Source organism: Epinephelus fuscoguttatus, linkage group LG1 (assembly GCF_011397635.1).
Source record: "Epinephelus fuscoguttatus linkage group LG1, E.fuscoguttatus.final_Chr_v1".
Classification (NCBI taxonomy): Eukaryota; Metazoa; Chordata; class Actinopteri; order Perciformes; family Serranidae; genus Epinephelus; species Epinephelus fuscoguttatus.
The window spans coordinates 1,429,826-1,447,378 of NC_064752.1; the positions used below are offsets into that span (position 1 = coordinate 1,429,826).

At 40.7% G+C, this 17,553-nt stretch overlaps 1 protein-coding gene across 5 annotated transcripts in view; it reads right to left on the reverse strand.

Annotated features, from left to right (window-relative positions):
* Positions 1-1,198: 1,198 nt before the first annotated feature.
* The window catches only part of pcbp4 (poly(rC) binding protein 4), a 228,425-nt gene continuing 212,070 nt past the window's right edge, over positions 1,199-17,553 (reverse strand). For 3 of the 5 annotated variants that reach the window (XM_049586328.1, XM_049586319.1, XM_049586335.1), the window contains one exon: positions 1,199-12,085. In XM_049586328.1, the coding sequence (XP_049442285.1) occupies positions 11,656-12,085 (430 nt within the window). In that variant the 3' untranslated portion in view covers positions 1,199-11,655. Of the gene's footprint in view, positions 12,086-12,259; positions 12,515-17,553 lie in introns of those variants that run through there. The other 2 variants (XM_049586343.1, XM_049586352.1) reach the window with 2 other exon arrangements.

Sequence of the window (17,553 nt, forward strand, 5' to 3'; positions counted from 1 at the left end):
CATGGTTTTGGACGACATGCTATACTATGACTTTTTTCATGGTTTTTGACGACATGCTATACTATGAATTTTTTTCTACGGTTTTTCATGACATACTATACTATGACTTTTTTAAAATTATTTTCGACGACATGCTATACTATGACTTTTTTTTCATGGTTTTGGACGACATACTATACTATGACTTTTTTTTCATGATTTTGGACGACATGCTATACTATGACTTTTTTTCATGGTTTTGGACGACATACTATACTATGACTTTTTTTCATGGTTTTTGACGACATGCTATACTATGACTTTTTTCATGGTTTTTGACGACATACTATACTATGACTTTTTTAAAATTATTTTCGACGACATGCTATACTATGACTTTTTTTTCATGGTTTTGGACGACATACTATACTATGACTTTTTTTCATGATTTTGGACGACATGCTATACTATGACTTTTTTTTCATGGTTTTGGACGACATACTATACTATGACTTTTTTTTCATGATTTTGGACGACATGCTATACTATGACTTTTTTCATGGTTTTTGACGACATAATATACTATGATTTTTTTTCATGGTTTTTGACGACATGCTATAGTATGACTTTTTTCATGGTTTTTGACGACGTGCTATACTATGAATTTTTTTCTACGGTTTTTCACGACATACTATACTATGACTTTTTTAAAATTATTTTCGACAACATGCTATACTATGACTTTTTTTCATGACTTTGGACGACATGCTATACTCTGACTTTTTTCATGATTTTGGACAGCATGCTATACTATGACTTTTTTTAAATTATTTTTGATGACATGCTATACTATGAAATTTTTAATGAAATGTTTTCATCACATGCCTCGATATAAGTTCCTCCAGTCGTTTGGCATGGCTTACTATACGATGACCCTGAAATTAACCTGAAATGAACTTTCATATGGGATACTACAGTATGACTTTTCATACTTCTGTTTTATTAACACATTATGCTCAATGGCATGCTATATAATGACGTAATCAATGCTGAGTTAGGAATCTCTATGACTGTCTATACTGTCGAATCGAATGACGTTTTATGGGGGGACAGTTTCATACTTTCTGAATATTAAGGGATACTGGTGCCACACTTCTATCTGCTCTGAATCTAACTGCAGAGATAAAACAAGTCAGTCAGTCAGCAGCTTATTTCAGTGTAGGTTTTATTTATTAGAACATGGCATGAATGGAAAGAAAACAGAGAATCACAAACACATCAGGCTGATATACAAAGAGCAAACCTCCCCACCTTCACAGGGAAGTAGAAATTAAAACATATAGATGGTAGTACTTCATACTCAGTAGAGAATATCTTGTCATAATGGATTTTTCATGTTCAAGTGCAATACAATATTCATAACCGTAGTCATTTTTGTTCAACAGTTGGTTCAGAGTGAATGCGTGTTTGGGTGTATTTTTTATGTTTGTTTGCCGTACAAGCTATGTGTGTATTTGTAGTAACACTTGGAATGAGGGCATCAGTTCATCGTGAATTCCTTCTCCATGTTTGATAAAGTCTTGTACAGTGTTGCTGAGACCTCCATCTGCTGTCCTGAGGGTCTGATTCCTGCAACACATTTACCCTGAAGAGTGATTTTCTTTCAGCTTGTGTTCACCTCTGAGGCTGAGAGATACCTGTACGAGTTGTGAAGCGTGTTCAGTGAAGTGTACCTGCAAAATGACTTTTCTCAAAAACCATGAAGGACTTTAAATTTAATGAGAGTGCAATCTGTGTTTGCCATTGTCATGAAGAGTCTGTTGTTTATAAGGGAATTGTGCACCGCATTTTTCGCTACACAAAAACGCAGAGTTATAAAATGTGTTCATTAAAAATCTGACCAGAGGTTGAATTAATTTTCCTCTAAGCAGTGCGTGATGAGTTCAAATTGAACAAGGCTGGACTCTGTGGGTGTAAACTGAATAGCAGATTTAAGCAGAAACAAAGTCCCAGAGTCCTGTTAAAGTTGCTGTTGAGGAATCATGGGTAGAATTTAGCTTTTGAAGGATTTTCTAAGTCTAATTTTGATTCTTTTTGTTGTGGAGTTGCCAAAATCAAACAGTCACTTCCGGGTAGAAAACAGGAATTCATCTCAACTGCAGAGACATGTAAAAATGGCAGACTTGTTTGTTCCTGTTGTCATTTTCAGGCATAGCTGTACCTTTTTAGGATATATATATATTTAAACACAGTGGTCCAACCTATTTGATGTTTCTGCTGTGCGCATGTTTTATGTACTGTGTTGCTTTGCTATCATCTTCAATAAACCAAATTTAGTGGCACCGAAGATAAGCAATTTTCTGTGTGGACTGAGCCGCGGCAAAATGTGTTTAAGCCACCTTTTAAAAAAAGAAAAAAAAAAAAGACTAAACAAATCAATGTCAGTGGAAGTGAACGCTTTATCTGTTTTTTGTCTTGGCTTTACCCTACGTGCTAACCAATAGGGGTCGGGGAAAAAAAATCAATACAGCATAGTTTTGTGATATTTCTGTATGGCAATATCGTATTGTCACACAGTGCCTAGTACTGATTTTTTTATTCTATAAATTATTAATATTACAAATAGAAATTAAACTTTAGGTAGCCTACTAGAATAAAATAATCAGTTGCTTTTTCAGTTCACTAGATACATTTTGCTGCTGAAAAAAAGAATGAAATAAAATGAACAGAGTGAAAACTTTATATTGTTAGATTAAACAGATGTTGACAAAAAATTCCTTTGTAATTTAAAAATGTAATAAAAAATAATTCATTAATTTATTGTAATCACAAAATATTTTATCACAATACTCAGCATATTGCAACATATTTAAAATCGCAGTAATATTGTGTCGTAAATTAAGTATCGTGATTGTGAATCCTGTGCTGAGTCCCACCCCAACTAACCAACCGAGGCCACAGTAGAGCGGCAACTTCAGTGATCTGCAAAGTAAAATTACAGCTTTTGTCAGTGGAGTGTGGTGGCTGTGACATAACGACTTCAGTTCCTCACTAGGAGAGGCTGACTGACAGCAATGTAAAGTGATAGAAATATTCTACATGTAGCGTACACTTAAACTAATAGTGAGTTTTTTGGTTGGTCTTTTTTTCAGGTTGCTAAAAACTAACTAACTGATGCAGCATTTGCTCAGCGTCGTTTGATTTTCTGTATGTGACACAAAGGTCTTCTACCCGGAAGTTATTGCAGATAAACCCTGTGATTTGGCCGATACTTGTACTTCACAAGTCCAGCTCCAATTTCAGTGTTAACCTTTAGAGAAGTGTTTGCATTTGAGTTTTGTTTTATAATTTTAGTAAGAATAAAACGACAAGTTATTCGGTTATCAAACATAAAGTAAATCAAACTGGTTACATGTAATTCCAGGGCTGTGTCGTTCAGGTAAGTATAATTATCAGATTGGACTTGGTATATTTATCTGTAAACTAATAACCAACTGATCCTCAGGGCAGATGCATCAGGAGCCAGACCCCTGGTCCACCGTAGCCCTTTCATTTCAGCTGCACGTCACCAGCACCAGCACAGCCTCCATGTGACCCCACACATGGATCACTGAGCTGAACCACACAGAGATGTTTTTGCATAGACATTGATTCAAGTCAGACTCATGCAAATAAACAGACGAGAGACACGTGGACGAGAAACAGAAAGAGAAATGAAGAAAACAAAAGGTGTGAGCGTGGAGAGGACGGATGAGTGACGTGATTAAACACGGTGTCCACAGTTCAGTTCAGTTCAGTTCATCAACAAGGTTATTTGACTTTATAAAAATAAGTGAGTTTGTTTAATATACCACATTATTATCATTATTTTTAGAAACAAAGAAAAAGGAACAGAGAACTCTACACATCGACAACCCATCGAGTTAAATATGAATGTATTTGTTACAGTTGAAAAGTACACACACATATATTTGCTTGCCAATGTGTAGCTACTCATCCGGCTCTGTTTAGTATTGCTTTTAGTTCACACTGTCAGTGAAGAGGGAGTCAGTGCAACGACCGAGGCCTGTGTGTGTGTGTGTGTGTGTGTGTGTACAAGTCAGATGGTTGGATCTGTAGGAGTGCTAATTTAATTGTCAAGATCATGTGTGTGTATTTACATGTGTGTGTGTGTGTGTGTGTGTGTGTTAGTGAGGCCAAGCAAACATGCAGCATTAGTCTCTGACACTCCGGCAAGGACAGTAAACCGAGCTGAGCATCAGTTTAGTTTGAAAAGAAAGAAAAAGGACATAAATAAAAGGACGTTGCTTTTTACTTTCACACACAGAGGAGGGACTCTCTCTGCCACAGAACTACAACAAGTAGAACAACCCCGATCCTGATGTGCTGATCCACATTCTCCCTTTACATGCAACATGATGGAAATGTTGTAATCATCACTGCCTAAAGTTACTGCTGGAGCTGCTGCAGGTGGAGCTGGTTTAAATAACTTTATTGACTGTTTCATGGCGTCTTTTGGTTGCTAGGAAACAACAATGTTGTTCCACTAAAGGCTCACTTATACTCCCTTGATGTGTGGAAATAGATGCGTCCATTTCAAATGCTGTAAACGTCACTGCCCTCATACTTCTGTGTGTCCTTTACGCTGGCATAGATACAGCCAATAGATTGTACTAGAGGGCGGAGTTAAAAAAGGCGACGGTGGAGGAGGTCGTACTATTGTTCGTCTTTGTAGATGGCGGTGATCTGTGAGGCCATTAAATCCTCATGACAGTTGGACGATTGGATTCTTTTCACTACGCTACCGATTTGTTCTGTTGCGCCATTTTTAAAATGTCTTCTTCACGTCATACAGCCAGGTCTCCCTTGTGCTACGCTACACTGCCCCCCACAATTTACGGTGGTACTGCTCCGTTTTGTCCTTATCCATAAGGTTTCAGAAAACGTGAACAAATATGGTGAAATGAGCGCAGAGTACAAGTAAAAGTTCTCCTGTGACTGATACCTGACACCATGAGTCTATTAACACTGATGCATCACTGTTAGAGCAGCATGTTGCTGTTGGAGCTGCTGCAGGCGGAACTGGTTTCAACCACTTTATTGACCGTTTCAAGGCGTCTTCTGGTTGCTAGGAAACAACAACGTTGTTCCACCAAAGGAAATAAACTATAAAGAAACTAAAGGAGTTTATACTTCTTCACGTGGGGAGATAGGTTCGTCCATGTCAAGCGTTGCAAACATCACTGCCCACATATTTCTATGCATCCTTTATGATGGCATAGATACAACCAATAGATGGCACTAAAGAGCGGAGACATCAAGAAAGACGACAGTGGTCTGCGAGGTCATTAAATACATCGCGACACGAGGATGAAGAATTGTCATCACTTATTCGTTGTGTTCTGCCTTTTTTTTTTTTAAAGATGATTTTGTCGTCTCCTACGGTCGTATCTCGCTTGAACTACGCTACACTGCCTCCATGTTCTCCTGTGGTATCGCTCTGTTTCATTCGTATCTGCAAGACTTTTGGAATTGTGAACAAATAAAGACGAAATGATGGCAGAGTACGGACAGCGTAGATTGCAGCAGTCAATTTCATCAGTTTTGACACTGGCAATGTTTCTCGTCTCTGCTCTTATCCACACTCAATTTTGTAAAAACATTCTCAAAGAAATTCAAGATTTTTTCTGGTATAAATGATTAAAACAAACATCTAGGAGAAGTGCGGTGACGAACAGTAACACTAGCCGACTGAAAATGTCTAACTGAATGAACAATGTTTTAATAAAGATCTGAGCACAGACTGCTGCAGCGTTCGTACTCATCCCTTCGTGAATATACCTTTTCTACCGACCTTACAGCTATAATCAGGTGGTTTGGATGTCTTACTGTATTCATACACCACAAAATGTTCCATTCTTCATGTTGTGCGTGATTGAAGGCTTGTCCCTTATATCTGCAGGAAAAGGTGATTTAAGTGTGTTAAGCTGGATTTCGGCTGCCTGGTGTCACAGTGTGGTCCTTGATATATCTGCTGAGCGCTGACAGGGTTATTGATCGATGGTGCTGAGCGAGGAAGGAGTTTACAAGATGCTGACAGGCTCCTCGCTGCAGTTACTTCTCCATACACAGGGATTAAGAAGAAAAATCATATTTGATTGTTTCTGTTAATTTCAGGCAACTGCAGCAGCAACATGTTGCACCTTTAAATGAACGCCACGGAAAATGAATGATCTTAATCTGTAGACATCACCCTCTACAGGAAGTGGTGTTTCTACTTTCTTCTAGTTCTGTGGATGAAAGTTGAGAAGCAGGTCGACATTTACAAACACAAGTCCCCGGTTAGAAAGTGTGTGTGTGGTAAAATGTCCAGTTTGAGCTCACAAGTGAAAACACTACTCTTCTATCTAACAAAAACATCTGGTTATTAGCATAAATCGTACAGTGATCTTTTTTTTTGTTTTTTTTGTTTTTAACCCAAAACAAAAACAAGTTAATTTTGTTCACACAACTAAAAAAGAAACAAACAAAAAACAGTTGACAGTATTTACCTGCAGCCATGTTGGGAAAAGAAAGATATTCTAAAAGTGTAAATGTAATACTCCTCTTAATAAGTTAAAAAATAATTTAAACAACACATTTCAAATGAGAATTGTGAACAAAAACAATTACAGACTGTTAAAGCAAAAAGACGTCTTTAAAATCTGTTGCAAGTTTTAAAAAACTCTATACAACAAATACTAAAACTAAAGACAGGAACAGACAGGAAGCAGAAAGGAAGTAGTCATATACAAGTAGACATCATTGTATACAAAAGCCGAGTTGTTCAGCTCAGTGTTAGTGACCAGTGATATAAACTCTCTGAGGGAATATTTCATATTAGTCAATAAATATGAGAGTATACAATAGAATAAGGAGCGAGGGACAAAAAGAGAGCAGGAAACAGACGAGGAGGGAAAAGCTGAATAGTCTCTATGGCTTTTACAGGCTTTGTGGCCCAAATAACCTTTAACATCAGTATCATCATACAGTAGCTGCAAACACCCAGCGAACCCCTGAACAGTCACTCTGATACGGGCGGAGCTACAAAAACAAGTCAGGAGTAAAAACTTCAACAAAACAGACAGAGTGGGATTATTGGAAAATAATGATGTGACAGCCTCAAAGACTTGGACCTGCTGGGAGGGTTCGGATTCTGATGAATTTTATGTCTCTGCATGCACTTTACGGTATTGTTTAACCATGAGCTCATTCAGTTATCACCTTTAAACCTTTGAGTTTCTCCTGTTTGGTTTTTTTTTTATTTCAATTTCCAACTTTAAACCAGTGGTCCCTACTTTTGAAACCTTTATGACCGTTGGAGAATACCAGCAAAAAGCACACACACTCATAGAACATGAGTTACATCCGGTAACTACTGACTTTAACATTGTGAGACTGCTGCACCAGCTTTAGGTTAGGTTTAGGAGAAGATCATGATTTAGGTTTAAATAAGCATGCGTAATGTTATTTAAGTTACATACGTAATGAAAGTTAAGCACATTATGTAAGTTAACTTGCGTAGCTACAGAAGTTGAAATAACTCAACATCGACATTTGGTCTCCTGTGTGAAAGTCCTGTGTTTGTTTGGACCATCCACCATACTATGTAGATTTGTTGCCCTTTATGTTACGTCACCTGACTCTCTCCTTTGCTCCCGTCATAATTACTACGGCCACTAGAGGTCACTACTGAACAATACAAAAATATGGATCGCAATAAGCTGCTTGTTTGACTTAGCTTTCGATGGCTGTCATGAACAGTAGATGCACCGATTTACCGGCCGTACATCACTATCAGCTGATATTCGTCTTGCTGTCTGCCATCAGCCTATCAGCAAATAGCATGACATTTACAAATGGCGGCGGTCGATGTTTTTCTGTCGTGTCTCATCAATTTTGCGCAGGCTAAAAAGCAGGGCTGTCAGCAGCCGGTGGCTGGAACTAACAGCAGGCCGAGGTTGCATTGATTTACATTATGATGCGTTCAAGCTCTGTTCTGTAGAAATGAACACTTGGCGAAGATAAATTAAAGCCTTATCATTCACATGTGATCTTGTAAATGTAGTTTTTTGGTGAGAAACTTTAATAAATTCAGCTGTTTGAAAGAGAAAATTGTTCATGTGTTCACAGCAATATAAAACAGATAACAGAGGGAATGTTTTTCATAAAAGGTTATTTTAAAGGATGATTTAATTATGTGTATAATTTTTAAAATTAAGATTACTTTGTTTCCCTGTCAGAAAAAGGGAAATACAAAAAACCACTGGTATCAGATATCAGTGCATTTTTATTGAATAGTTTTTTGTTTGCTGGACAAAAGACTTTGACATTTTTTACACTAACTTTTGTGTAAAATGTGAGTAATTTTCTGTGGTGGTTTTGGTGAGGTCATCAGAATATATGTAGCGATAAACAGCATTTCCTTATATATACATTTTTTCGCATTTCTAATTGTAGCTCTGTCATAGTTTGTCATATAATGAAATTATTCAGTAAATATTATTTAGGCTCATTGGTAAAATGTGTGTCAATAGTATCATTAGCTCAGATTTTGGTTGTACAAAAAAAAAACCCGAACCAAAACCGGCTGCAGGGATTTTACTGGTCTGAATGAATCTGTAGGACCGACGACACTCACAGGAGTTAGTTCGGTGGTTGTTCATGTACACTGGAGATGAGACAGCAGCTCTCTCTGATCATATGTCTGGAATAACTACACCGCTCTGACTGATAGATGTCTGGGCCCTAAAACTCTGTAAAGCCAAAGCCTTGCTCTCCATGTGAAATCAGATTTGAGTTCTTTCGATGGGCTCAGACTGTGTTGAGGGTGAAGATGTATCAGGATTTCTTTGAGCTCTTTTTAAAGGGGTAAATCTTTCCGTCTGTTGCTCCGACAGCAGCTTCTGATGGCTGGTTTCTGTGAGCTGTGATGTCATTAGCTGGGGTATAACCGCATATTTAACAGTTTAACACTGTGATATTGATATTCTCTGTTAATGTCATTATGCCAGCTTAAGTGACGTAGTATATGAACTGACTTTGTTGACTGCTGGAGGTGGAGGGGAGGGTGGATGGCGTGACATCCAGGCTGCTGTTCCAGGCCAAAAAGGACAAAAGCAGTTGTGATTTAACAAGTCATTGCTGCATTTCCAGCAGCTTTTAACGCACCAAATGTCGTGTGTTTAGCGACCTGTTGCTGTTTTTCTAGCAGGGATAGTACGATGACAAGTGGTTGTTTTTCATCAAGACATTGCTGCAAGCACCAAATGTAGGTGTTTTAGTGACCTGTTGCAGTTTTACCAGCTGGGATATTGCCACAAAAAGCAGCTAATTTTACCGAGACAGAGCTTTGTTTCCAGCGACCTTTTTGGCACCAAATGTGGATGTATTTTGGAGACCCTTTGCTGTCGTTACAGCAGGGATAGTACCATGAAAAGCTTTTGCTTTTTTCCAAGACAGAGCTGCGTTTCCAGCGAGTGTTTAGGCACCAAATATGGGTGTTTTTAGCAACTTGCTGTTGTTATTCCAGCTGGTATTGTGTAACCAAAACCATGTATTTTAAGCCAAAACATGATCTTTTCCTAACAAAGTGGTTTTTGTGTCTGAACATAACCACACATTAACCACAGAGTTGTTAAAAACGTCAAGTTTCAGCGTGTCCCCTACGTAATAATGTGCAAATGTCACATCCCTATGGTTAGAAACGACATTTTTTCCTGGCGACTGCGTTGCATTTAAGGAAGATAATAAAAATGTTGCCTGTTTCTAAGGTGGTAGTTTGTGCAGTAAAAGAAGTTGACATCTCTCATGTCAGTTGGTGGTGGACTGAACTTTAGAGGAGGAGGTGTTTTTCTCTGCGTTCTAGAGCATCTCATTCATAGCCTGGTCAACATTCAGCACCGACAAACTGCACACAGAGACATAAAGACACACATGAGTTTGTGTGTTGGAAGTAGAATTTGTTTCTCAAAGATTTCCTTAAAAGACTCTACAATGCAAAGTGTGATGTGTGACTCGACTTTCTGAGTTATGGCTGTGTTGAAGACCACTTATCTACAAGGGGGTAGTAGAGAGGAGTCAGCGACCCTGAGACGTTTATTAAACCAGTGAGAATCTGCACAGCAACATGCAGCTTTGACGCGTTAGCGATGCTAAACAAATGAAAGCATCACAGCAGCTGTTTGTAGTGATCCATCACCCTTGCTGTAGGAAGCTGCTGTACAGGATTGTCTACGTTTGCATTGAGACATAAAAAAAGTCAAAAATATCCTACAGATAATCAGTGCTCACTGTCGGGATCGTCAGTGACACTGTGTTGGATATTTCTGTCTGTTTCAGTCTTTAGTATTGGCGCCGTTTTCACCTGACTTTGAGGATTTAAGCGCTCATAAAACTTTATGAAAAAAGCAAAAAGCTAACACAAATGTGTTGTTTGTGTCCCATAGAAAAGGTCAAGAAAGCAAGATGGAGGGTATTATTTCTTCATCGTCTATTTGTTCTTTAATTTATTTTTCCCATGTGGAGCTTAGATGGATATCAGCATGAAAATTTGACAGCCTCGCTCATTGCATTACTGATTACCCATGAGCCACTGCAATCTGGTGTCTGGCTGTCACACAGAGTTCTTAACTGGGATCAGTTAACAGAGTGTGGCAGCAGGTTCTCAGTTCATTAAGGTTGTTTTTATCAGTCTGCAGAGGAGACGACGACGAGTTTTTCATAGTTTTTTTGTAGTTTACATTAAGGTTTTTCCTCTTTGGCCGCACTGTGCCAAGCCATGATGACATGTTTGCACTGTAGCCTGACTCCGCCCACCAGTCCAGTGTCTCTGACAGTCTCCATCCATGTCAGTGAAAACATGGATGCTTCACACACAGAAGATCTATACAATCAGCACAGTTTCAAGATTAGAGTCACCAATTCAGTATCTGACCAAATGTCTCCCCTTCTGTTCCTGAGATATGACGTTAAAACATAATGATGTCACAGTCAAGCTGACCTTTGACCTTTTGGATGTAAAAGGTCATCACTGCATCATTTTATTCTGTTCGACATTTGTGTGAAGTTTTGTCATAATGAGTATAAATTCTTGAGTTATGGCTGAAAACATATTTTGTGAGGTCACAGTGACCTTTGACGTTCAATCACAAAATTCTAATCAGTGTATTTTTCGGTCCAAATGGACGTCTGTGCCAAATTTGAAGAAATTCCCTCAAGGTGGTTTTGAGATATCGTGTTCATGAGAATGGGATGGACGGACTGGTGTATGTGTGGGTGTATGTAGGTATGGACAACCTGGAAACACACTGCCTCCCATTACGGCTCTCGTCAGTCAGCGTGGAGGCCTCATGAAACAGGTCTAATCAAGACTCAGTGCTGCTTACAGACGTACACGGCGTGGCTCAGTGCAACGAACCCCAAGATAAACCTTATTGTCATTATCATCACATCATAAATCATCCAATGATCCCACTTTGACACCAGACAGGAATAAGAGATGGAGAGGCAGAGGAAGAAAGTGAAGTGAAATAACAAAAGAAGGAAAATAAGAAGTGCCCTTCCATCTAAAAACCAGCCTCATCCTCAGAAGCTACCTCAGTGATGCAAACTCATCCTCTCATTCCCTCTCCCTCATCAGTACGGCGCAAACTTCTGTCTCTCCGGCTTCTTCATCCCGTTGGCTGAGGACGAGATCTTGGCCGTGTAGGATGCCAGGGCCGCCGCCGCGTGAGCCTGAACCGGAACGGCTGCCGTCGCCGCCGTCTGCATCGAACCTGGTAACATGGGAGCCCCGATGGCTGCAGCCGCCGCCGCCGCCGCTGCTGCTGAGGCAGGAGGGGTGGAGAGTGCCAGGTAAGGGATGGATTTCATTCCCAGGAGGCTGGAGAGGGGGAGGGCGTAGGGAGCGCCCAGCATTTGAGCGTGGGGCAGTGCGGCGCCCATCGCTGCCAGGGGGGAGGAGGAGGAGGACGAGGCAGGGGGGGCGGGCTGGGTGAAGCTCATGGTCAGGTCAACGGGAGACGGCATGGAGGAGGACTGGGCGGTGGATTTGGCGGTCTCTAAACTGGAGGAGGGGAAGGGACGGAGGGAGGGACGGAGGGAGGGAGGGAGAGGTTGGGAGAGGAGGTGGAAGGAAGGGTGGAGGAGGGGAGGAGAGGGGTAAGGGAGAGGGATTTTGGATGGAGAAGGGTTAGAGGGTTAAATAAAAGACATGTTAAAAAAAATCAAGAGTAAAAACCAAAACAAACCCAAACAAAAAAAAACCAAACAGGATATTTTGGAGAGTAAAGATGAAATAAAGGAAATCTGACAAAACTAAAATCATAAGACAGGTGTGTTTTGCTGGAGGTTGCAACAGATTATTGTAGGGAGTTCGCTGTACGGATGGGGGGTGTGCTGTATAAGTTGGGGTGATGGCTTGGGAGGGGGCTTAGGGAGGAGGGAACAAAACCATTATAGATATATTAGGATGGAAGCTTTGTCAGAGATGATGCTGGTTCAAAAACAGGAAGAAGAAGAAGAAGAAGCAGGAAAAAAAACACAAGAACTGAGTTATTCTTTTAGAGAGCTGAAGTCCAACTCCACGTCCAGGTTAGCATCTGTGTGCCACGTGGTCATAATGTGAGCAAAATAGATATCAACCACTGAAACATTTACAGCTCCAGTGTGTCAGATTCATGGAATACAGTCTGTTTTCTTTGGTGTATAATCACCTGAAAATAAGAATTTTTGTATTTTCGTTACCTTCAAATGAGATATTTCAATCTACATAGGGAGCAGGTCCTCGTCTACACAGATCGCCATGTTTCTACAGCGGCCCAGAACAGACAAACAGCTAAAAGAGTGCCTAAAACAGTTTTTTTTGTGGGGGTTTTAACATTAAAGTGCTTTATTTAGTATTTCAACCAGTTTAAATCCTGGGGTCTGTTTGTCCTGGTAAAGACCCTGAACATCTGGGGCCGTATTCACAAAGCTTCCTCGTACTAACAGTTGCTCCTAGTGACGAAAGATCATTCTTAGAATTGTGACATTTTCTTAGAGTTTTCCCTTAAAGTTAAGACTAGGTCCCTGTAAAGATAAAAGTTATTCACAAAGTGTCTCAGACCTTAAAAGAGCTCCTCAGGTGACAAACTGTTCAGAGCAGGGAGGAGGACTTTAAGAGGTTTAAGAGCTTCTTAATCAGAGGAGAAAATGGTGGAGACACAAAGAGGTCAGAGAAATATTCTCCAAACACTGGCTGACAGTGAGTTAATGCTACAGATCAGATTGTGCATAATGTTTGTGGTCGATCTCATTCAGGCTACACACATTTCCCACCCAACACAACAACACTATAATACCAGAAACAAAATGAACACTGAGATATCTGGAAAACTGGAGGCAAAAGTTTTTGTCTGTCTTTCTTGAGGAAGTGTTCGGTGACCTTTCAGTGTTTTTGGCCAAACATGGCTGTCAGGCTGAGATTGAATATGAGCCAGGTCGGCCCCAGATGTGCGCTGCATGTTTCTACACCTGCATGACTGCGTTTCCTTCTCCAGGTAAGAGACTGAGATGCAGATCACATCTGATCTTCAGAGGTAAAGGGGAGACATCGTTAGGATACTGTTTAAACAGCACTGCTGGAGGTCAGCAAATTTCTCCTTTAATATTAATGTAGATTTAATGCGTCTGCTGCGTTTAAAGAAGTGAGGCTGATGTTTAAGATGGAGAGAAGGAAGAAACAAAGGAGAAACCTGTTACTGAAGCCAAACGGCATTAACAAGAAATCTTAGGGCTTCAAAAGTCAGTTTGGAGCTCAACCACAAACTCTCATGTTTATATATGTCTATGCTGTAAGCTAACAGAGAGAACAGCACCGTGTAAGCAATGTTTACAACATTTCAATCAATGACCATCTAATTGCACAAAGAAATTACCATCCACGTTTACACAAACATTAAAGTGATATCAATATCGCCAAGTTCTAAATTAGTATTTAATCTAAAAGATACCTGTGTTAAGGTTGTGTAGAAGTACTGCTCAGTGGTATTTGAATTATACCAGGGCTGCTCCCCAGTATAGTGACACAAATAGAAAAATAACACAAAACTAAAGTGAAACTCTATCAGGAGCTGCACCTTGTCAAAATAAATCCAAACCTATGTGACTGGAGCATGTGTGACTTTACTTTGAAAGGACAGACACAGGAAGTGTCCACGCTCAGCAGTCAGACAGGAGTCAAGTTAATTTCCAGGGCTGGTACCTGCGGTTATTCCACAGGCTAGTTAATAACATGTCGGGCAGGAAATCCAAAGTGTGGGATCATTTTGAGAAGGTGAAGGACGAACCCAAGGTGATATGTAAACTCATCTTCATTGGTCGACTACAAACATGACGTATCATGTGAAACATGGAAGTAGCTACATGCCCATTAGCCCACAGCGTCATTAACAGGCGGCTCGCTCAGTGTGTGACGTGCACTTGGAGATAAAATATAGGCCTATATTAATGAAGGTTCATTAGTACGGTTTGTATTTCTCTGTAATGTAGCACAGTGTTAACAATGTTACTGATACTATTCTTTCTCACACCTTCAACTCAAAATATATCATTTCATCATTACAGCAATATCAGAAACATGCAGGAGACTAGTCCACTGATGGACCCTGATGAGGACTGTTGGTCCACTGATGGGCCCTGATGAGGACTGTTGGTCCACCGATGGACCCTGATGAGGACTGTTGGTCCACTGATGGACCCTGATGAGGACTGCTGGTCCACTGATGGACCCTGATGAGGACTGCTGGTCCACTGATGGACCCTGATGAGGACTGTTGGTCCACTGATGGACCCTGATGAGGACTGTTGGTCCACTGATGGACCCTGATGAGGACTGTTGGTCCACCGATGGACCCTGATGAGGACTGTTGGTCCACTGATGGACCCTGATGAGGACTGCTGGTCCACTGATGGACCCTGATGAGGGCTGTTGATCCACTGATGGACCCTGATGAGGACTGCTGGTCCACTGATGGACCCTGATGAGGACTGCTGGTCCACTGATGGACCCTGATGAGGACTGCTGGTCCACTGATGGACCCTGATGAGGACTGCTGGTCCACTGATGGACCCTGATGAGGACTGTTGGTCCACTGATGGACCCTGATGAGTTGGGGAGCAGCCCTAAATTCTCCCCAGTACAATAAAATGATCAACACTACAGATTCTGTGGCGTCCATCTTAACTGCGTCAACTGAATGAATGAGTTTTGGCTGGAATGGAAGCTTTCACTGTCTTCACTCAAGTTGTGGCTCTTTCTCTTTCTCTCCACACTGAGGAGGAGGCGTTTGTGTCTGACAGGTTCCCTGATTGCACACGAAGGTCCGGCGGGAGCGCGCTCCAAGGCGTGAATAATCAACAGTAGATAAAAGACAGTCACGTTCAGATCAGAGCGATCAGCCTCCATTAATCCCGGCTGAAACCACACAAAGCAAACGCACTATTCTGAGTTCTGCAGTGGAGAGCGGAATGTGTGTCGTTTTCTCACAGATGCACGTGTGATTCAAACAGGTGATGTGATTCCAGGTGAGAGTATGGAGCAGGGAACATGTCCAACGTTTCAGATCATGGCCAGATTAATTCATGAGGAGGCTTCAGAGCGAAGTTTATCTGTCTCATGTGTTAAACCTGTCTCCGTCTATTTCAGCTTGGTTTTATTTTCTATTGTCTGACATTTTTAATTGTATTTAAATGTCCTTTTATAATGTGTGTTGTTTTTTACTTTGTCTTGATGCTTTTGATGATGGAACTCTGAAGTGCCGTGTTGCTGAAATAAATAAACTTGCCTTGCCTGAAACACTTTGACCGTATGCTTTAACTCAGTATTCTCTATGACGCACATATATGTGAGTGTGGTTAGATGTCCACAGCCATTAACACTCTATAGCATTACTTATTACTTCTACACAGTGTGAATCTGCAGTGGGAGGCTGCCTGAACGCTGTGAGGAGGAGGACTCGCCTTCAGTCTGTTTTCATCATGTTCTGTTATTCAACACATTCAAGTGATGCCGTCGTAAATAAAATGTTAGCAGCCATCAGGAATAAGAGCTCAGAGGGTTGTGCCTGCAGCACTCGTGCTGACAGGGTTAATTATAGGGATGCGCATGATTAGTCGTCTAAACGATTAAACGTCCGCCCCCTCCGCTAGTCGGCACCAGAAATATTAGTCGGTTAAACCTATTAGTGTTTTATTCATGTACAAGGCTGCTTAACTGTCATGCAGCCGACTGCCACTAGTGGGTGCTACAGAGCGGTCAGACAGCAGCCCCCTCCCCGCCGTAATGCTCGAGTAGACGGGAGTTCAAATGTCCTTTTTATGTCGGGGCTTCAGGACACTTGGATCACTACGGACGAGCAGTATGGAGATATTTTGTGGTTTCAATTATGTGTTTTTGGACGTTTGAATCTGGGGCGCCGTCAGCCTCCATTAGGTGGAGTTGTGTTGCTACCTCCTCTCCCCTTGGATCTCTGCAAGTGATGTGAGGACTCTAAAACTTCACCTGAGCCTCCCTCGGCATATGGGTGAGTAGATAATGGCTGAATTTTCATTTTTGGGTGCACTATCCCTTTAAAGTGGAGACTGTGATGTAGCCACAGATTTGACATGGTTCACCCAGAGACGCTGTGATCCCGAGTCTGAGAAGATAACGCTCATCACAACGATGACCTCGCAAGATATGCTTCCCCTAAACTTTGGTGAAGGTAAAGGTTTCAGGAAGTTAATGGAATGTGGGGTGCAAAATGCTAACGTCCAGGCTGGAGCACATTCACCATAAAATTGTGTGTTTTGGTTTTTTTAGACTAGTCGACCAGTCTTAATTAAAAATTTTGTTTAAAATGTTTTTTTTTTTATCATCTTTGTATAGTTTTTTCTTTCTTTGTTTTGTCATTGTTCTTTGTAAAGTGTCTCAGAGAAGCGCTACACAAATCCAGTGTATTGTTATTATTAATATCAATCATTTCAGCTGCACTTGTATCAAGTTTTGGGGAGCTTAATTTATAACAATATATCTTATTTTATAAAGTCCCTCTGTATTTTGTGTGTAAAAATCTTAATCTGTAGAGCAAATAAAGCGCTGAGATAACTGTAGTGTCATGAACTTGGTTACATTCAGACACTGTGAACAGATAAAGACTGACTGTGAAGGTTCATCTAAACACATGAGAAATAATTTGCCTTAATAGCTCCTCTGATGAAGTGAACTGATTTATAGATGCTGCAGTGTTTCATCTTCTAAATGTAAATGCATTATGATGCACGTCATCAGCAGTATTTCACCAGGCTGTCTCACAGTGAACACGACGGACACGAATAAAGACTTAATGAATAAGTACAGTTGTGTTTGATGTGCACAGGTGGGCAGCTTCACACGCAGCCACGCAACAACATCACACTCACACAGAGCGAGGCGGGGCTCGTTATATAAGTCTAAAGATAGTGTGACTTACAGATTTTAATTAGCATCTTCTCTGTGCTGCTGCGTACTTTCAG